At 42.5% G+C, this 22804-nt stretch overlaps 1 protein-coding gene across 2 annotated transcripts in view; it reads left to right on the top strand.

Moving 5' to 3' along the window:
* CPAMD8 (C3 and PZP like alpha-2-macroglobulin domain containing 8) overlaps nt 1-22804 on the top strand; it is a 307162-nt gene that overhangs the window by 170882 nt on the left and 113476 nt on the right. For both annotated transcript variants that reach the window (XM_040321178.1, XM_040321172.1), the window contains exons 23-29: nt 6548-6599; nt 8871-9169; nt 9994-10219; nt 10717-10893; nt 12153-12234; nt 12324-12480; nt 20324-20398. In XM_040321178.1, the coding sequence (XP_040177112.1) occupies nt 6548-6599; nt 8871-9169; nt 9994-10219; nt 10717-10893; nt 12153-12234; nt 12324-12480; nt 20324-20398 (1068 nt within the window). The remainder of the gene's footprint in view (nt 1-6547; nt 6600-8870; nt 9170-9993; nt 10220-10716; nt 10894-12152; nt 12235-12323; nt 12481-20323; nt 20399-22804) is intronic.

The raw sequence follows: 22804 nt of genomic DNA, 5'->3' as shown, positions 1-22804 counted from the left end.
AGCACCTGGCTCAGCCTCTCAGCAATCTGCTGAGAGCCTGAGCCAGCTGCCCCCTCAACAGCCCAGCGCTCCAGTGAGCGTTGGAGGGGAGATCAGAGAGCCACTGAATGACGGTCACGACTCTCTGCTCAGAGGGGAGATCTAAACGATCAGAGGTGTTTGATCGCTCAGTTCTCACTTGCGGGTTGGTGGGGGACAGATTGATGCTGCATCCACCTAGGATAGTATACATTTTTTTTTTTTTTTTTTTAAAGCCATTGTTCTCGTTTAACTGTAAGAGCATAAGTTATGTGCTAAGAGTTAATTTTTAATGTTAGGTTAAGTGTTAAGGTAAAGTCAACTCAATAAGAGCTCCTCATCTGATCTACTGGGCTAACCAGCAAAAAACACAAATGTCCAGTCTACTCCCGTCTACAGACGCCGAGAAAGCATATGACAGTGTAGACTGGGTATTTATTGAGAAGGCCACCGTGGGCCTGGGGCCAAAAATGTTAGGCTGGAATAAAGTCCTGTATAGGAAACCTTCTGCAAGGGTGAAGGTCAATGATGTCCCCCCCTTTTAATTTAAAGAACGGGACTCGGCAGGGATGCCCATTGTCACCCCTGCTGTTCGCACTGGTCATAGAGGCACTGTTATGCAAAATAAGAGAAAACACCAATATCCATGATCAGGGGCGTTGCTAGGTGCCAAAAAGACCAGGGGCTTCAGCCCGAAGCCAAGCTGGGGGGAGGGGGGGCGGGTGGCTTTGGCCGCGGTCGGTGGAGTGGCGCGGGGTGACCTACCTGACACACATACCCTGACCTACATGTGTGTGTGACACTGACCTGTCCCTGCATACACTGACCTGACTCACTGACCTGATCTGCATATACTGACCTGTCCCTGCATACACTCACCTGACTTACTAACCTGATCTGCATACACTGACCTGTCCCTGCATACACAGACCTGTCCCTGCATACACTGACCTGTCCCTGCATACACTGACCTGATCTGCATACACTGACCTGATCTGCATACACTGACCTGTCCCTGCATACACTGACCTGTCTCTGCATACACTGACCTGTCTCTGCATACACTGACCTGTCTCTGCATACACTGACCTGATCTGCATACACTGACCTGTCCCTGCATACACTGACCTGACTCACTAACCTGATCTGCATACACTGACCTCTCCCTGCATACACTGACCTGTCCCTGCATACACTGACCTGATCTGCATACACTGACCTGTCCCTGCATACACTGACCTGTCCCTGCATACACTGACCTGACTCACTGACCTGCTCTGCATACACTGACCTGACTCACTGACCTGTCCCTGCATACACTGACCTGACTCACTGACCTGATCTGCATACACTGACCTGTCCCTGCATACACTGACCTGACTCACTAACCTGATCTGCATACACTGACCTGTCCCTGCATACACTGACCTGTCCCTGCATACACTGACCTGATCCACTGACCTGATCTGCATACACTGACCTGTCCCTGCATACACTGACCTGTCCCTGCATACACTGACCTGACTCACTGACCTGATCTGCATACACTGACCTGTCCCTGCATACACTGACCTGACTCACTGACCTGTCCCTGCATACACTGACCTGTCCCTGCATACACTGATCTGTCCCTGCATACACTGACCTGTCCCTGCATACACTGACCTGTCCCTACATACACTGACCTAACTCACTGACCTGATCTGCATACACTGACCTGTCCCTGCATACACTGACCTGACTCACTGACCTGTCCCTGCATACACTGACCTGTCCCTGCATACACTGACCTGTCCCTGCATACACTGACCTGTCCCTGCATACACTGACCTGACTCACTGACCTGATCTGCATACACTGACCTGTCCCTGCATACACTGACCTGACTCACTGACCTGATCTGCATACACTGACCTGTCCCTGCATACACTGACCTGATCTGCATACACTGACCTGTCCCTGCATACACTGACCTGACTCACTGACCTGATCTGCATACACTGACCTGTCCCTGCATACACTGACCTGTCCCTGCATACACTGACCTGTCCCTGCATACACTGACCTGACTCACTGACCTGATCTGCATACACTGACCTGACTCACTGACCTGATCTGCATACACTGACCTGACTCACTGACCTGATCTGCATACACTGACCTGTCCCTGCATACACTGACCTGTCCCTGCATACACTGACCTGACTCACTGACCTGTCCCTGCATACACTGACCTGACTCACTGACCTGATCTGCATACACTGACCTGATCTGCATACACTGACCTGTCCCTGCATACACTGACCTGTCTCTGCATACACTGACCTGACTCACTGACCTGATCTGCATACACTGACCTGTCCCTGCATACACTGACCTGACTCACTGACCTGATCTGCATACACTGACATGTCCCTGCATAGTGGCGTCACTAGGGTTGGTGTCACCCCCCTCCACCAAGTATAGTCCCCCCTCAGTACAGACCCGCCTCCCTCAGTCCAGACCTCCCCTCTACACTAAGTATAGATCCCCTCTCTTAGTACTGACCACCCTCTCCACTAAGTATAGAGCTCTGTCCCTTAGTCCAGACCCCCTCCCTTTTTACAGACCACCCTCTCCACCAAGTACAGACCCCCCTCCCTCCGTAAAGATCCCCTCCCTCAGTACACACATCCCTCTCCACTTGCGCTTGTTGGGAGGTGGGGGGCAGATTTGCTGGGGGGTGCTTTGGGAGGTGGGAGGGCTTATGTTCTTGTGGGAGGTTGGATTTAAAATCCAACCTCCACTTCTAGCATAGGTCCTTTCTTCTCCCAAAGTGTCCCTCAGCACACATTATGGGGGAGGGGTCTTAACTCCCCCCACCCCCTGTTCAATGCAGGTGTCCCTCTTCCAGTAATAATTCTGGGAACCCCACCACCTCCACACATGGCCGGGCTCAGCTCCAATCTGTCACCAGGCTTTGATACACTGGTCTGAACATGTATATACACACTGGTCTGTATATAATGTACAATACGGTGTCAGCAGGGTACAAACTGGTCATATACCCTGTAAATCATATTGTACATTATATACAGCCCAGTGTGTATATAATGTTCAGCTTGGTATCAGGGTACAGACTAGTCTGTATATAATGTACAATATGGGTTATAGGGTATATGACCAGTTTGTACCATGCTGACACTTTAGTTCTGAAAATACACTAACTTGTTGCCACAATCAGTTTTCTTCCATAATTCAGGGTCTTCCATAGCTGCCTATACAATCCTCCACCTGTTCATGTTTCAGCGCCCGAGATCCTTGGAGACCCGCCCGCTCTCAGGCATTGGATGGAAGGTAGCAGCTCTCCTATTGGCTCTCATTCCTCCTCTAGGAAGAAAGGAGACACTCTTCCCTTGCTCAAGTCAGGCACCGTGGCGGCGGCGCTGTGTACAGTAGAAAACGCCCATGATACCTCCCACTGGGCTGCAAGCAGGGAGGGATTTACATATATCGCCCTCCCCGCTGCCTGTTCTCACTGATGAGAAAGGGAGCTGCCGAGGCTCCAGAAGGCGGTGCCGCATCCGATCACATGTTAGCCCCGAGCGTCTGGGGATCAGGGCCAATCTGATGCCGAAAGTAGCAGAGTGCCACCAGCGCCGAGTGTCGCCGAGTACGGCACTCGGCGACACTCGGTGCTGGCGGCACTCGGCCACCGTCGGCATCAGGTCCTGACTCCCAGACACTCGGGGCTAAGAATGTGATCAGATGTGGCATAGACTCGGGGCTTTTCGGGGACCCATTCGGGGCTCCAGCCCCCCTAGCCACGCCCTAACGACGCCCCCTGTCCATGATTTAAAGTGGGCCTTGCAGAGCATAAACTTTCCTTATTTCCTTAAAAAGCCTTATTTACTATGCAGATGATCCCTATTCGACTTTTGAAGTCATTGTTCGTTAATGTTAGGTGGATTTTTACTGATTTTGTTTGGCGAAAGACTAAATCAAGACTGGCATATCATATTCTTACAAGGTCTAAATCGGATGGGGATTAGGTCTACCAAACTTGAGGAATTATTATGAAGCAATTGCCTTAACCAGAATTCTTAGCTGGAGGCACCACACTACTCAAGAGGCCTAGGTGACACTAGAAAAGACACTGGCGGGCTGTGTTTTAACCCAAACTCCATGGGTCCCGTACCCATATAGAGGGCTTTCTAAAACTTACTACCCATACCCTGAAGCTTTGGGATTCAGTTAATAAACAAGAAGCCCTAGCCTAAAAAATCTCTCCATTATTACCATTAGGGGGTTTCTGTTGGTTTCCCCCGGTTGGGTCACTACTTTTTTTTTAAATCGTGGGCGACTGATGGAAACTCTAGTTGTCTCAAGCTTATTCGGAATAAGAGATTGTGCCCGTTGAGGGACCTTAGAGAGAAATATAGTGAGTTTCCAGTGAATACCTGGAAGTATCAGCAACTGCAGCATATTTGTACTGTTCCCCTACAGGTGATTGGAAAGGCGGAAACTCTCTCTGATGTTAAATCTCTTTGGCATCAACAGCCAACGGCTTGGTATCTTTCTTGCATAGACTTCTGAATAGACGTAGCAATACCACAGGCCTTAGATTTTGTGGGAGTAGGAATCAGATATGAAATTATAAACTTCTGTCCAGGTGGTACAGGGTCCCGAAGATGTTGGCCGTCGCATACCCCTCAGTTTCGGATAGATGTTGGTGGGGCTGCAGGCAACAAGACTCCCATATCCACATCTGGTGGGAATGCCCTAAGATTAGGCCATTTTGGGCTGAGCTCAGGAATTTGATCTCTAAAATAACAATGGCCTTGATCAGGGACGACCCTGTGCAATGCCTCTTTCATGGTACTCAAAGTTCCATCAGGGCATATAAGAAGAGTATAGATCCATATCTGTTGGGTGTAGCTAAAGGGCTAATTCCGGTCTATTGGAAAAAGACACAAGTACCTACTATAAAACACTGGGTGAAGCAGGTTAACAAAATTATGGAAGATGAGAAAATGGGTCTGTACTAATAGTAACAGATTGGAAGAGTTTAATGGGAACCATGGATTAATTTTAGTACAGCGAACAGGAGTTTACAGTTTCCTTTTCCACAAAAGAGAAGGAACACTAAATCTCACATATTTTTGGATTGGTACGAGGTGGTATTTTCATGTTTGTTGGTTATATGTTTGTCAATTAACTGTAAAAGGAAAAATATAAATAAATAAAGATTTTGAGCTAGATTCAGGTAGCTCGGCGCATCTTTTGGCCGGTGTAGCGCATCTTATATGCGCTACGCCGACGTAAAATAGGGAGCCCAGAATAGTATTCTCAAAGATCTGGCGCTGTACGTTGCGCCGGCTTAGTGTAAATAGGCCGGTGTAAGTCCGCCTAATTCAAATGTGGAAGGTAGTGGGCGTGTTGTAGTAAAATTAGCCGTGACCCCATGTAAATGACTTCCCGAACGAACGGCGCATGCGCGCGCATGCTCAGAGTCACGTCGCATATACTCCCTAAGATACGTCGGCTCAATGCTTTTGACGTGAACGTAACCTACGCACAGCCCCATTCACGTACGACTTACGTAAACGACGTAAAACCCGACGGCTGTTCCGACGTCCATACCTTAACATTGGCTGCGCCTCATATAGCTGGGGTAACGTTATGCCGGACGTAAACCTTACGTAAACGGCGTAGCGGGCGCAAGTACGTTCGTGAATCGGCGTATCTAGCTCATTTACATATTCTACGTGTAAATCTACGGAAGCGCCCCTAGCGGCCAGCGTAAATATGCACCCTAGATACGACGGCGTACTAAGACTTACATTGGTCAGATGAAGCAGGAATTCAGGCGTATCTAGTTCCCTGAATAGCGCGCATAGATACGACGGCACAACTTTTAACTTACGCGGCATATCAATAGATACGCCAACGTAAAACCTCCTTGTGTAGGAGTCTTGTGCCAAGACCTCTACTGGGCACCACCACCTTAGATATGATGTCAGAAACCCCAGAAGACACTCAAATGTCACTCTATGGTATTCTATGAAGGGGAGAGACGATGGAATTGGGCCACTGCAGACAGTATTTTGACACTCTGAGAAGGGGAGAGGGCTATGACGTGCAAGGAGAAAGGAGGTTGTGTTAAGGAAATTTAGACTTTCTGGAGTGTCCGTTCCCTAACAAATTCAGCGGAACATTGCAAGTAAATAAACAGTGATTTACGGAAATGACAAATTGTACAAGTAAAATACTTAGGTAAAATACTTAAATTGTGTGCCTTTACTTGTATTTTCGGGCTGATTTCATGTTTTTTTTTATTGTCAGTGTGAGGTTAGGTGTTGGTTTTAGATGGGGTAACATGGGTGTTGACAATGCAATTCACAAGTGTTTTGGAGGTGATAGCCTTTCATTGAAATGTACTGCTGCTCATAACTCATTCAAACAACTTCAATCCCCTTGAAATTACCCAGGCTTCAAGTAAATTTAATAATTGAATATTCACTAGAAATATTACTGTGCTTTTTTCCAGCCAGAGGGCTTAGCCCGAGAATACACATACAGCGTATTTTTGTGCCCGAATGGTAAGTGAATTAAATAAAATAAATCTTTAAAAAACAGTTGTTTGCTAAACTTGATATTATTTGAAACAATATCTTATCATGTTTCTGTATGTATGTTTGTGAGTACAGTAGGTAGGAAAATCAACTGTTAATCACAGATGGTATTGTTTCGTTTTTATGACTGATGTCCAAAGATACAGTAAAAAACATTTACAGAAATATTGGTTACATGCTACATAAAGCTCTCTTTATTTAAAGGTTGCTATTTCTCGAAAAATAATTAGCAGTAAGGTTTATGCATCAAGGTGTTATGCCTTTAGATAAATGGCTTATTTTTAAAACTTTTCCCAGTTTTCCTGTTTTTGTTGATACAGGACATAGAAGGGACAATGTAAGTTTACTGTGTAGAGACATCTATCCTTGTGTCTGTAGTTCTAGTTTTCCTTTTTATTCTGAGGTTTATTGAACAAGTGTAAAAACACTGGTACATGCTGTATTGTTCAAAATCACATTGTACAAAAACAGGAGCAAGAAGCAAGCATAAACCAATGTTAACACTCAGCAGGATACAGGTCCAACCGTAATTTTTTTAGGTGAACCCTATCGGACCATCCATTGCCCTCTATCGAGCCGACATCCGATCTGATCCTATGCACTTAAAACAGACATATTGATCCATTCCCCATCCGTCTAGCACATTGGATCGGATGGCCATCGTGTGTAAACCCATAGAGGACAGCGGGCTGTGTCAGCTCTGCATGAGCAGAGTGGACACGGTCAAGCCATCTGCCTGCTCAGCGTGGATCAAGGGACAGATTCCACGCTAAGCAGGCAGAGTCCACCCCATGTGAAAGGGGCCTTACATGTAATTATTTATAAACAAATGAACAGGAACTTTGTGCTGTTGTATAATTTGTACATTCATCTAATGTTGATTGATAAGATCTTTTCATCCACTGTGCTGTACAATATAATTGCCATTTGTAGGTTAGGTCTATAGAGGTTGACTCATGGCATATTGGGGCCTAATAGCTAGATTCAGGTAGCCCCGCGCAACTTTAAGGCAGCGTAGAGTATTGTATTTACGCTACGCCGCCTTAAGTCAGAGAGGCAAGTACTGTATTCTCAAAGTACTTGCCTCCTAACTTACGGCGGCGTATCGTAAATGCGGCGGGCGCAAGCGCGCCTAATTCAAAATAGGCTGAGGGGGCGTGTTTTATGATAAAATGCTTTGACCTGACGTGATTGACGTTTTTTTGGAACGGCACATGCGCTGTCCGCCTACATTTCCCAGTGTGCATTGCGGCTAAGTACGCCGCACGGTCCTATTGATTTCGACGTGGACGTAAATGACGTAAATCCCTATTCACGGACGACTTACGCAAACGACGTAAAATTTTCGAATTTCGAAGCGGGAACGGCGGCCATACTTTAACATCGGCTACGCCACCTAGGGGCATCTTTATGCGGCCTTTCTCTTACGGAAACGGCGTATCTGTACTGCGTCGGCCAGGCGTACGTTCGTGAATAGGCGTATCTAGTGATTTACATATTCTACGCCAACCGCAATGGAAGCGCCACCTAGCGGCCAGCCTAAATATTGCACCCTAAGATAGGACGGCGCAAGCCGTCGTATCTTAGATAGGTTTAAGTGTATCTCTGTTTGAGAATACACTTAAACTTAGGTTGGCGCAGATTCCGAGTTAGGTCGGCGTATCTACTGATACGCCGACCTAACTCTACCTGAATCTAGCTATAAGTGTTTAAGCCATCTGTGATTAATAGGATGAAGAAGGAGTCTGGTGTCAAAACTAGAAATCCACTCGCCCCAAATTTTGTAAATCTTAGTCGAGCAACCTTTGCCTTTATAGGTGAGCCTATAGAACTGTCATTAGTTATAGTTTGGTCTAAACTGGTATTGGTTACTGAAACATTTTTGTGTGCTCCAAATTGTTAAAATATAAACATAATACTACATGTTTGAATTTTTCTTGTGTTTACTCACATGGGCTTATTCATTAGACATCAGAAAGAGCATGGCTGAAGGGAAATGTGCAGCAATCCAAAACACCTAATCTGAATTCTCATCATTTGGTATAGGTTGCTGCACTCAGCACATGGGGTAATTACTATGCCTTATGCCCATCATTTCAATATCAGAAATACTTTGAAAACAGTGTATTACACCACTGTTCCTTTCTCCTGCATACTATTTGCTGTTTGCTCTTTTGCTTTCATTCTGTAAAAATAAAAAAAATTGTGTACATTTATGCAGTATCTTTTTTGGCCTAGAGAAAATTCAGATTTCTACTCCCAACAAGTTCGAATATCAGTACGTTCAAAAACCTCAACGAATGACACACTTTGATTTGAATGTGAAAGCCCATAATGATGCCCATGTTGCACTGTCTTCTGGACCTCATGACATGGCTGAAATGATTGAGATTGTAATTGGTGGACAGCAGAATTCGAAAACATGGATAACAACCAGCAAGATGGGAGAGCCCATTTCTTGTGCAAACACTGGGGCTGTCTTGTCTTGGGATGAGTTCCGTGCTTTTTGGATTAGCTGGAAAAATGGACTCATCCAGGTAAGTCTAAATAAAATGTCTTAAATTGTTGAATTCAGAACAGAAATCTCAGTTACAGCCATGATTTTATAATATTTTTGTGGGGTATTGTAATAGCAGCTAGTAAATGAGGCATATATATATATATATATATATATATATATATATATATATATATATATATATATATATATATATATATATATATATATATATATATATATATATATGTATGTATGTATGTATGTATGTATGTATGTATGTATGTATGTATGTATATGTGTGTGTGTGTTTGTTCATGTTTTCACATTGTACTCCAGCCAGGTTTAAAAATGCACAATTAATGCAGATTTATGTATTTGTCAAAATATCAATACATTTATTTTTGATGCAGTTAGGGCAGCTACCTGAATTTGATTTGATAGAAGCCACCTGGAGTCTATTATATTGAAGCTTTTAGACTGAGAGAACAAGGGGTAGCTCTATGAGAAAATCCAGTGTGCTACTTACACATGTACGAACATGATAAGAGGAGAAGACAGGAAGAGAGGGCAGTATTCTGCTGCTCCTTCACAGCCTAATTGCAGACTGGGTCAGGAAGGTGACCAAGCTGTATGGCTTAACTGTAGTAAAAAATGGTTATCAACATGTCTCTTTAGCAGGAGTTTGGCAGAACTGGGTCAAACTCTTTTGGCAGGTCAAACAGCTCCCATATATGCATTGTTTGTCTGGAGTTAGGCTTTCATTTCAAAGGGTGTTTCCTATCTATCTACTAATTTTATGGTAAAAGTTTTATGGGTGCAGACCACCCACCTCCCTTTCTTCTCTGTCTCCACCTTCCCCAGGTAGGACACGGCATCAAAGGCTCCAATGACTCTATTATCGTGGAATGGGCAGCGGCCAAGCAGCCGGACGTGAAGTTCATCGGCTTTTCGACTGGCTGGGGTTCCATGGGGGAATTTAAAATCTGGAGGAAGGAAGAGACAGATGAGAACCACAATGAGGCTTTCACACTGGGGGTCCCACACAATGTCATCCCAGGGTCTGAAAGAGCTACAGCTTCTATTATAGGTTAATATTCTTAATCAAACAGCTTTTTTTTTTTTAAGGATAAAGGGCTAGTTTTACTGCTTAACAGGACTAATGTGTCAGACTATTCAGCATGGAGCAAAGGTTAAATACTGTTGGTATTAGTTAGGTGATATATTAGGAAGGCAATGCAGGTAATATATGTTTTTTTTAAAACTATAAGGTAATGGTTTTGTGTAATGTTGTTAGGTAGTGCTGGTATTGTGTGTGTGGCTTATTTATTTATTTTTAGCATATAGGTTCTATATATACCTGTCATTATGACATAATAACCAGCAATAACTTATGTTCTTATACAAATTTTAAAACCTAAAATCAGAGTTCAGAGGCTATAGTCAGACTAATGTAATATGTAGTTGCTGTCTGTTATTGTAAATATGTAATTCTTTTATTAAATAAATATTTTGAAGAATGTGACACTTAAAGATCCTGAGGAATTCAAAATACAATATCTGCTAGTAATTTCATTATTTCTGTAGGAGATGTGATGGGTCCAACTGTGAGTAATTTAGATAACCTCCTCCGTCTGCCATTTGGATGTGGAGAGCAAAATATGATACACTTTGCCCCTAATGTATTTGTGCTCAAGTATCTCCAAAAAACAACGCAATTGTGTCCAGAAGTGGAAAATGAGGCGGTGGACTACCTTCTGCAAGGTGGGTTAGGCTCAACATTGCTACGCTGTTTTATCACATAATGTGTGTGCAACTGTTATTTATTCAACCTGTGCCTCGATTAAAATTTAGTTAGAATTTTTTGAAATGTTCATTTAATTTGTTTTATCTGGAATAATTTGCAATCACTGACCGCAGTGCAGAAAAACAAATCTACGGTCAAGTATGGAAATTGTTTCTCATTTATTATTTGAATAAATGAAATTGTGACTACAAAATTGTAAAATGTGAATGTTGTTTCTGTTCAGGAAAAAATCATGCTTATTGTAATGCACATGTGCTAGGTAAAGTTTGACCCAGGCCAGAAGTCATCTGCGCCAAACCCTTCATTCATTTTCCATTTTTCGTATGTGATAGGGTCACAAACAAACATTGCATAACGTCCAAGTGTTCTGAAACTGGACTTTAAAATTCGAACCATTGGAATGGCAAACAAATTAGATTTTTAAGAGATTTTCTAACAAAATTTGTTGAGTCACTGATAGTACTGTTGCATGCTCTCAATGATTTTTCTGAATTTCCACGAACATTAAAATAAAATTCTACCTGTATAATATGGCTATCCTTACTTTGCGCTTTATTGCTTTTGATCAGCTTCCTAATAGTGCCTGATAAACATATCATACATGTGCACAGCAGATGGGCAATGTGTGGAGTTTGTAAATCAGACTTGCTCTCTTATTGTTGGATGTTGAAAACCTTTGCCCCCTATGTATATTTTGAGTTTGCATGATAAGGTTACTTTTAATCTGTCAGTACCATCATTCCATGCTTCTATACATGCTTTATATTGGAAAGTGGGCTTTGTTTTGAATTAAGACATGAATTTATAGACCTCTGAAAAACCAACCTCTGAATAATCTTCCCTGCACCAAATAAGTCATACTGTTCCCCAAAAACTGAATCAAAGTCAAGTGGGTTGAATAATGCTGGACATCAGACCAGGTACAGCTAACGATAAGACCAAGGACAGCTAAATGGCAAACATGTCAGCCTAAAAATACAATATGCTGATTGTACCCAAGTCAATTGATGGATAAAAATCATGGGTAATTGGCTAAGATCAGCCTGTCCATATGTGGTTTGAATATTGGCCTGTCCGTGCTGAATTGGCCGATATTCCAACCGTCTATGGCCAGCTTAATTTTCACTGCCTGCAGACAAACTTATGACCAAAGCAATGGGATAATAATTTACAGAGCTAGTACAAGGCTTATTGTGGTCATCTCCCTGTTAAACAGGCTATCAACGCCAGCTAACATACAAGAGACCAGACGGGTCCTATAGTGCCTTTGGAGAGAGGGATTCTTCTGGAAGTATGTGGTAAGAAAAAAGTAAAACTCCCCTAAAATAAACTATCCCGTTAATAATGATTTGCATATTTTTATACCACGCTTTGATCTATTAATTAGGCTTACAGCTTTTGTGCTGAAATCCTTTGCTCAGTCGAGGGGCTTCGTCTATATTGACCCATTAGAACTTTCTGCAGCAAAAGACTGGATTATTCTGCACCAGAAGAAAGATGGCTCTTTTCCAGCCATGGGTAGAATTCTAAATAAAGATATCCAGGTAAGCAGCGCACATGGTAAAACCATTGTAACCACATCCATGAGAAAATAAAGGCGAAGGGACACCTGAGAATGGGGGTCTAAGAGACATAAGTAAAAGGGCATCAGAGTCAAATGTAACAATTTCAATAATCCTGTCTGGAAACTCCAGTAAGGAGTTGCATTATGTTATGCTTATGTAATGCTCCTGTTTTCAACAGTTGTTTTAAATTATAACCAGCAAGCACAGGTCACAGAGCACTGTCTGTCCTGTGTTATATGTATAATCTCCATATATGCAACCTTAACGATTCATGTGAACTATTCATGTAGGGGTCTGTTTAGAATGCCAGTGCAACAGTAAGGATGTGCATTCTGGCAGCATTTATCATGTGCATGGCTAAGACTTTGAAAACATTTTCTTTGGGCTGGTAGTATGTTGTAGAAGATAATGTGTAGGCGGGGAAGCAACAACATAGCTAGACAGAATCATAAAAATGTATTAAAACAATATACCTGTGTGTACCCCGGCTGCTGCCCCCCTAAAAACCAATCCCCTAAAAGGGGATAGTGAAAATTGTGTAAAAAAAGTGTAAAGATTGGGGGTGGTGGCGCTGCCTATACCTGACACCCTAAGCCAAATGAGGTGAAAGAGGGCCCCACCTGGGGGATCCAGTAAAAGTGAGCTACTAGTAAGTGAACTAAATAGAAATAAAGTATATAAGTATATCAATATATAAGTATATAAATATATTCAGTGTGTAAACCTCCACATCAAATGCCAATGGTGAAATAAAATAAATGTGTAAACCTCCACATCAGGTATCAATGGTAAAACAAAATAAATATATATAATGTGATAACATTAGTGTGAGCCCGTATTGACCCTTATACAGGTATATACAAACCTGCCAGCACACTCCCACCCACAGTGACAATCTTATTTGATCAATAACAACCTATTGTCAATGTGCTGTATATAAGTGAGAAAAAAAAGAATAATCAGAAAATAAATAAGAAGTGATATGTAATCCAATTACAGCCTCAATCCAAGGCTATATGATATCCAAGCGATAAATCGCATGAGAGAAATCGCATAAAAAGGAACAGTAGTCTCTAGTAAAAAGGTTCTATTATTCCAATCAAGACTTTAAGGATGCAGAGTCTTGCAGTGAGGGAAGGTATTCCTATACCACAGATGATATGTTTGCGGTGGTCCCGGTGCTCCCCCACAAGGGTCCCCACTCACCAGATCCAACTCCCCACCAGGGGTGTACAGCATGTAGTATAGGTTTCCCAAGTTTCCACTGCTCCAGGTCTCTCCTCGGCAAATCAGATCCGTCCACGTTAAGGTCTTTTCAGCACCAATTTGTATGGAAGTCCCTCAGAAAGAGAAAGATTCAGCTCCCATAGTGTAGTACTCAAATAGGATTTTTATTGTGGCCACAGAGTGCCAAATACTTAAAATAATGCAGCACTGTATAATCTCAGTACAGCTCAATAGTAGACAGAAATAAAATAAAATAAAATAAATAAAAATAAAAGCTAACAGTAAAAGGCTGTGACTGTTCGAACAGTCAGTTTTATAAAACTGACCGGGTTTAACTGGCGCCCAGAGGCGATTCAGTTTGCATGTGTTGCGCTTTACAAGTTTCTCACTCATTCACTCACCGGGTTTAACTGGCCTCAGGCGGAGTTGCGCATTACGTCACTTCCGGGTAAGCGCCAGGTGGAACGCAGCTGGAGCGCACGATGCAATCCCCGGTACAGGCGCCCATTCCTTATACCCGGCCAGTTAGTTTTATGAACCTGACTGTTCAAACAGTCACAGCCTTTTACTGTTAGCTTTTATTTGTATTTATTTTATTTCTGTCTACTATTGAGCTGTACTGACATTATACAGTGCTGCATTATTTTAAGTATTTGGCACTCTGTGGCCACAATAAAAATCCTATTTGAGTACTACGCTAGTAGTAGGCAGCGCCACCACACCCAATCTTTACACTTTTTTTTTACATAAAAATGTATTATCATTTTACAATAAAAGCCATAAAATTATAAAATGAAATGCTGATGCAGCCCCTTACAATAAAATACATCACTTATAACACTATCTTCATAAAAACAACAAATGTATTACATAAAAAATACATACTGCACATTTAAAGTAACCCAAAAAGCCTCTAGCATTCAAAACCCATATGGACCATGGAAGGAAGCTGTTTTGCAGCCTGGTGGTACATGAGGAAATACTCCCAATTTGACTCCCAAAAGCCAACACTGTATACAAGACATTTGCAGGCTGTGAGCTATTCTTTAGAATGTTAATATCTCTCCAAAGGTACCTTTTCCCCTTCAGTTCTTCAGTGCTTGGTAAATATGCCACCTTATTAATTTTCTGCATTGTTTTTATCACCCTCTGTAAGGCATTTTTGTCATGGATTGTGCACATTCCTTGCACGTCCCTTGCCACAGAGCGACATGATAAGTCAGCACATTCTCAATGATAGCCTTATAGAAACTGAGTAGGCACTGCTCAGAAAAGCCTGTCAGTCACAGTTTCCTCAAGAAGTACAATCTCTGATAAACTTTGCTGACCGGATGGGATATTTGCCCTGTCCATTACAGATCCTCCCTGATTATTGGCCCAGATTCAGGTAGATCCGCGCAATATTTGCGTGGGCAAAGGGCAACGATTTTTGCTCTGCGCCCACGCAAATATTTCGATTTGCCCGCAATTCACGGAGCAGTAGCTCCGTAAATTGCGCGGGCGCTATGCTAATTAGCCCGGCGTAAGGGCGCCTAATGTAAATGATCCCGCCGGGGGCGGGAATCATTTAAATTAGGCGCGCTCCCGCGCCGCGCGAACAGCGCATGCTCCGTCGGGAAACTTTCCCGACGTGCATTGCGGCAAATGACGTCGCAAGGACGTCATTTGCTTCTAAGTGAACGTGAATGGCGTCCAGCGCCATTCACGAATCACTTACGTAAACGACGTGAAATTTAAATTTCACGAGCGGGAAGGGCGGCTATACTTTAGCATTGGCTGCCCCTACTATTAGCAGGAGCAGCCTTGCGCTAAAGTCGCCGTACGGAAACTCTGTACCTTGCGTGCGCAGGGCCCGCGCAACTTTTGTGAATCGGTGGTAGTATGCAATTTGCATACTATACGCCGATCACAATGGCCGCGCCCGCTAGCGGCCAACGCAAGAATGCAGCCTGAGATATGAAGGCATAAGGAGGCTTATGCCTGTCATATCCTAGGCTGCAGTCCGCGTAGCGATGTTCCTGAATCAGGGGCATTCGCTACGCGGGAGCAAAACAGCTATTGCGCCGCGCAACCTATGGTTGCGCGGGCGCAATAGCTTCTTGAATCTGGGCCATTGTTTCCAAGAATTGGAACTCATGTACTCTACAGTATTGAAGTAATGCTTTGTACATCCCACCAAGACAATTGCAAGTTCAGACATTCCCACAATATGTTTAATAATGTGTCATATTTTCCAACAGCATAGATCTTGTAGAGTATGAAAGAGATTAAAATAACAGCGTGATCTCAGGTTGTACCCATTTTCCTTGTTGGAAACCTTAAAGCAGTATTAAGACCGAAGATCGAAGGATCTGTGGAATGACGTCCAAGAAGTACACTGCAAACAATTGATCTAGATTGATCCTTTTTTTAAATCAAAAATAATTTTATTATAAAAAATCTTGTACATATTAGATTTACACCATCAAACCTTTGGTATGTAGCAACAAATAATTTCTACTCAGTACATCAGTACTTCTTGGATCGGACAAAAAAAGAAAAGAAAAAAAAAAAACACCACTCAATCAGAAGACTTCTATGAGGAATGGATATCCTGGGTGCCATACTCCCCGGTGCCATACTCCTGGTCATCTACCCTCTAGAGAAGTAGACGGTCCATAAGTAGATCAACCGGTGCTAAACCAGGAACGTCCAGACATTTTTTCACACTCCCCCTGTGTTAATAAATGTATTTTTCCAGCCTAATAGTGTCGCCCATTTGATTCAGCCACTCCTTCACCATAGGAGGTTCTTCTGATTGCCAGCTGACTCTCAGCTCTACATCTTTGGCAATTTTCGGAGGCTCAGTTGAGTTCGTACTGCACAAGTGCCGGGCCTGCGCAGTATAGGGGGGTCCTTATCGGCTGGGGGAACTTTTTAGGCAGGACACTGGCTCAGCGCATCTTGAGCAGATAATCATGCGTCCCTATGATCCTCAGTGGGGTTAGCGACAAATTTGATCTCCAGGTCATGCACCAATCGCTCCACCCCCTCCTTTTGTGCATTTCTCTAACAAACAGCCCCCAAAGAAAAGCCTTGAATGTCTCCCATGCCACCCCCACATCTGGGTACCCTGCCTGATCACATTAAAAAATAGAAATGTTCTGTGCTATCTGGGCTTGAGACGGTAGAAGATTAAGCCAGAAGGCATTTAGCTTCCAGGGAGCTCTAAGTAGTATCGATGGGGGACAGACCTCCAGACCAAGAATCAGTGGAGAGTGATCTGATATCCCTCTTAGTGCACAGCTGTATCCGAACATAGGTGAATGCGTGACAAGGGCATATGTGATTTTAAAAAGCATAGGAACTGACATTTCCCAGGGTTCCTACTCCTTCACACATCTAACCAGCCCACCTCCTCGACCAGTTTTCTCAGGGCTGGTCGGCATGCGCCTCACCCTGACACAACCGTGGGGTGTTTTTCTAAATGGGGGTCCAAGTAACAGTTAAAGTCACCCAAGATATACATAGGTACCTTCGGATGACCCAACTGAAATTCCAGCACCGCCCGCAGGACCTGGTGACTATTAGGAGATGGGATACATACAAAGGCAAGTATACATTTCAAAGAAAACAGGCAGCAATGTAAAATGATGTATCTTCCCTTGGTGTCCACCACACTATCCAGTTCCTGGTAGTCTAGTGAGTCATGTATCAACACACTCACCCTCTGGAAAAGGAGGTGTGAGTGGAGTGATAGGCCTTGCCCACCCACCTGAATTTTTTGGCAAGACAGAGTTGGCGGTGAGGTGAGTCTCCTGCAATGCACAAATAGCAAGGAGATATTTTCTCATAGACGTGGAAACCATTGTGCGCTTGAGGGGATCACCAAGCCCCCTAACATTCCACAACATCACAGTTAGCACATTCATCCCTCCTGCCATGGTAGATACATATCAGAGCATTTGAAATATGGCACATTCCACATTATTCCATAACCTGTCCCCCCTCTCCAAGCCCAGTGGACGGTAGCTCGCACAAGGCAAAACAAACTTAATGTCAATGAGTAATGAGTACTTAAGTGTTGTGATCTCTGTACTGTACTGCATGAATAGTTCTAAACAATCTGAATTTCTGAGTGCAACGGCACTCTAAACTCAGTGGCAGTTATTTACAAAAGGCAAATCCACTTTGCACTACAAGTGCAAACTACAAGTGTAAAGTGCACTTGAAATTGCACTGAAAGTGCACTTGGTAGTGCAGTTGCTGTAGATCTGAAGGGGACATGCAAGGAAAATAAAAAACAGCATTTTACCTTGTACATTATTGGATGATAAAATCAGCAGAGCTTCCCCTTATTTCAGATCTACCCTTCAGATTTACAGTGACTGCACTTCCAAGTGCACTTTCAGTGCAATTTCAGGTGCACTTTGCACTTGTAGTTTGCACTTGTAGTGCAAAGTAGATTTGCCTTTAGTTAATAATCCCCAGTGTGTACAATCCATTGAATTGCAACCTTGGATAAGCCTGCAAGCAGATGGTGTAATGCCCTGGTCTCTGCTGCGATCCCAAAGGCAAACATGAGAAGGATTGAACAGCAGGTAAGTTAATAGGACAACAGGTCCTGTCTCCCGCTGGCATCACAACCACCAGTTGGGGATTCACTTTAGGCAATTTGTGACACATTAATCACGGGGTAGGAATTTGCTTCGCACACACTCTCTGTAGGGATATAGAGAGCAACAAATCAACTCTTGCTCCCAGGATATCAGATATGCGTTGTACAGCAATGTAGAATAAATAGGCAGCCAGCAAATGTGACTGCCCTGAAGGTCTGGAGCAGGTCAGTCCTTGGCCTGACGAAAAGCATTCTCATTTGTATCCAACCAAGCTGATGCATTAGCTGCCTTTTCAAAGAAATGGACCTGGCCCCTTGCAGTGATGCAGAGCTTTGCTGGGTAGAGCATAGCATAAGGCACCTGTAATTTCTGTAGACTTTTCTTAACCTCTGTGAAACAGGCCCTTTTCTGCACATCCGAGGAAAAGTCAGGATAGAAGGAGATACGTGCCCCATTAAACTGTATATTTTGCCTTTCCTGGCCAGACGCAGGATGATCTCTCTATCTCTGTAATGTAGCATTTGTGCCAGGATGAAACAAGGGGGATGCCCTAGGAGAAGGGGCCGCAGTGGATACCCACAATTCATACATTATTTCATCACATTCTGTTCTCAAGGTCATCAGCACGTTGATCCACAGTTGCAACCATCCTGGTGTTATGTTGTGAGTCTCTTTTCAGAGGGGGGAGCTTGTCCTCTATGTCACTGATCCTGCTTTAAGCAGCAGTGGTTCTTTTGTATATCCTGCCTTATCAAAGACACTTCCTCCTTCAGACCACCAAAGCCTTCTTGCAAAGTATTAACTGAGGCAGTACATTTATTAACAGCTCTCAGAATCTCAGCTAGTGTCGGCTGCACAGACTCCTCATCCTCACTGCCCTCTTCCAGCTCTTCTTACTGTGCTTCCATGAGGTTTGCATCTCTGTACTCAAATGTATATGATCACCTAAAGTATGGCTAACATATTTAATGCCGCGTACACACGATAATTTTTCAGCATGAAAAAAAACTTGGTTTTTCAGCATGTCCAAAAAACAACGTTTACCAACTTCATCATTGAAACGACGTTGCCTACACACCATCGTTTTAAAAAAATTATCTAGCAAAGCGCGGTGACGTTGTACGACGGCACTATAAAGGGGAAGTTCCGTTCGCCTTGGGGCTGCTTTAGCTGATTCCGTGTTAGTAAAAGACGATTCGCGCTTTTCTGTCTGTTACAGCGTGATAATTGTGCTTACTCCATTATGAACGGTAGTTTTACCAGAACGAGCGCTCCCGTCTCATAACTTGCTTCTGAGCATGCACGTTTTTTTTTTGTCGTTTTAGCCCACACACGACATCGTTTAAAACAACGTTTAAAAATGCAGCATGTTCAAATATTTTTTTTGTCGTTTTTCAGAACCTGAAAAATTATGTGTAGCCCACACACGATCATTTTAAATTACATTTTTGAAAAACAACGTTTTTTCATGCCGAAAAATGATCGTGTGTACGCGGCATAATACTTTGAATAGATCATTATCAGTACTAAGCTAGACAGAAAAGCATATGAGTAAGAATGTAGGTAGAAATAAAATGTATGTGTATCCATCACAAACATTTACACCAGTCTTTCATAACCAGGAATCATTTTGACCACCAGCGTAAGGCGGCCCTTCTCCACAGACTAATGTAAAAAGGGACTATGTAAGTGGAGATTTCACTGATTACCAGTGTAAGAGGACATTTCATTGATCACAAGTGTAAAGGGGCTCTTTTCCATTGACCTGCAGGGTAAGGCTGCTTATCTCTACTGACCAGCAGTATGAGGAAGGAATGCAGTCTTCGTTATTTGTATTTGTTTTCCAGCATTTTACTGAAAATAATTGTGTTATTTTGAGCATCCTTGGGTGTTAAATACACTTAGTACACTACATTTCTTAAACTTTTAATTATTCTTATATCTCAGCTAATACATCAAATATAATGTATATATAAAGAGTACTGTTGTTGTTACAGGGTGGAAATCATGGAAAAATAGCTCTAACTGCTTATGTCGCAGCCGCTCTCTTGGAGACAGGAATCACTTCTGAGGTACAGACAATGTGCAGAAAAATAAATAATATGCTTCTTTAAGGGGGAAAACTTGGTTTTGGGTCAGAAATTGTGAATGACATACCATGGCTAATTTTCTGGTTCCCTGTAAGTTGCCCACAGGCTGCCAAGTGAACAGCGCTTTAATAAAATATATATACTGGATATACTGGTCTCATAATTTTTTTTCCTGCATTGATCGATCACCTTAAAAGTGGTCTAGTGCAGTGGTCATCAACCCTGTCCTCAGGGCCCACTAACAGGCCAGGTTTGCAAGATAACTGAAATACTGTACATCACAGGTGATATCATTTGCTGCTCAGTGATTGTAGTATTCTAGTCTGCATCTCCCCAAGGTAATACATAAAATCTGACCTGTTAGTGGGCCCTGAGGACAGGGTTGATGACCACTGGTCTAGGGCATGCCCATAAAAAATGTGGCTAAAATACTTAGATCTAGCCTAAATCATGTGCAAGCCATGAAGTGTAAGGGAGTAGCTGAGTATTCCCGCAGTATACGACTTTTATAACATACAGTCCTTGTCTGCAGCTAAAGCATAGCTACTGTATATGAGTTTAATTTTCTGTAAGTGTCAAATAGATGCAGAGAATTTTAATACTATTGGGCTTTGCTTTTATCATCTTTTGTTTTTTTCTGTATTAAAATTTTTAATGAAACATATTTGTTTTTGTCCATTGAGAGACCCAGGATATCAGATACTATTGGTTATTTGGACACTGAATATCCTAGAATATCCTGAATGTCCTTTTTTCAGCTGGCTATATGTATATAGTATACAGTATCTCACAAAAGTGAGTATTCCCCTCACATTTTTGTAAATATTTTATTATATCTTTTCATGTGACAACACTGAAGAAATTACACTTTGCTACTATGTAAAGTAGTGAGTGTACAGCTTGTATAACAGTGTAAATGTGCCGTCCCTTCAAAATAACTCAACACACAGTCATTAATGTCTAATCCACAGGCAACAAAAGTGAGGTTTTTATTCGATGGGATTCTCGCCCGTGTGTACAGGGCTTGGGACCTTGTAACACTAACGAGTCACATGACACCGGGAAGGGAAAGGGCTAATTGCCCCAATTTTATACATTTTCACTTAGGGGTGTACTCACTTTTGTTGCCAGCGGTTTAGACATTAATTGCTGTGTGTTGAGTTATTTTGATGAGACAGCACATTTACACTGTTATACACGCTGTCTTGAGTGTTGCCACATGAAAATATATAATAAAATATTTACAAAAATGAGGGGTGTACTCACTTTTGTACTGTATGTATTATGAGTGCAAAAAAATTGAAAATACATTTTACTGTAGTAGAAAAATTCATATGTATGTTTTTAACGTTTTTTAGGGACTCATGAAATGCGTAAATGTTCAAGAAGCCTGTTGAGCAGAGTCACAAACTCACCAAGCTACTTGTACAGCTTGTAATGTATTCCTATTCCCCCAATGTTGGATGTCTATCAATTTTTTGCTAGTTTTTCTTTATTTTTGTGGATTTTTTTTAATCAAATTTCCTTACTGTACAGCTACTTGAGCTGGTCTCTGCATAGCAGCCCTGGTCCATACCTGTTGGAGTTTCCCCAAACCCAGGTCTTTAGTCTGAATCCCCAGAACAGATGATTCTCTCTTCATCAGGGATGCTGCCTTGAGGCAACTTCATGGGTTGGACATTACCTTGAAGATGCAGTGACTTTGCTTTCGTGACGCAGTAGGAGTCCTCTGCGTGACAGGACAGGTAGTCTTCTCCCTTTGTTTGACAAAGCTAAGAGTAATACTCTCAGCTGCACTGTCTTCCTTAACCTCCCTGGCGGTATGATTCTTTCAGAAAAAAGATGCTGAAAGCGGTACCATTATTTGCAAGGAAATTTGGCGTTTTATAGTGTAGGCCTGTAATTCTTAGGAATAACTCACTTAAATCTGACCAAACAAGAGACTAGTAGGCATCCCGGGTATGACATTTTTTTAAAAACAAAATTATAATATAATAAATAATTATAAATAATTATAACAAATAATAATATAATTCTAATAAAAATTATTCAATAATGTAATCAACTCAAAATCCCTGAAATTTACTCAGTTGCAGAATTGTCGCTGTCATTATTTTTTTTTTTTTTTATGACGAATTTCCCCACAAATCACTATCGCACAATTCTGCAAGTGATTATAATTTATTATCGCTGTTTTCTAGCTGATCTAAAACCATTTTTGACATAAAGGGACACTTTTGGTTGCTATGGGCAATCTACAGTTTGCTGGGAGAAAGAACAGTTTTTATTATATAAAAGAACATGTAGGGCACTGGGCAGACCACTAGGGACAAGGGGGGTGTGTATTTTTTACATACAGTATTGTAATCTATAAGATTACAGTATACT

Source organism: Rana temporaria, chromosome 1, assembly GCF_905171775.1.
Source record: "Rana temporaria chromosome 1, aRanTem1.1, whole genome shotgun sequence".
Classification (NCBI taxonomy): Eukaryota; Metazoa; Chordata; class Amphibia; order Anura; family Ranidae; genus Rana; species Rana temporaria.
This window is presented reverse-complemented; position numbering and strand designations above follow the sequence as displayed.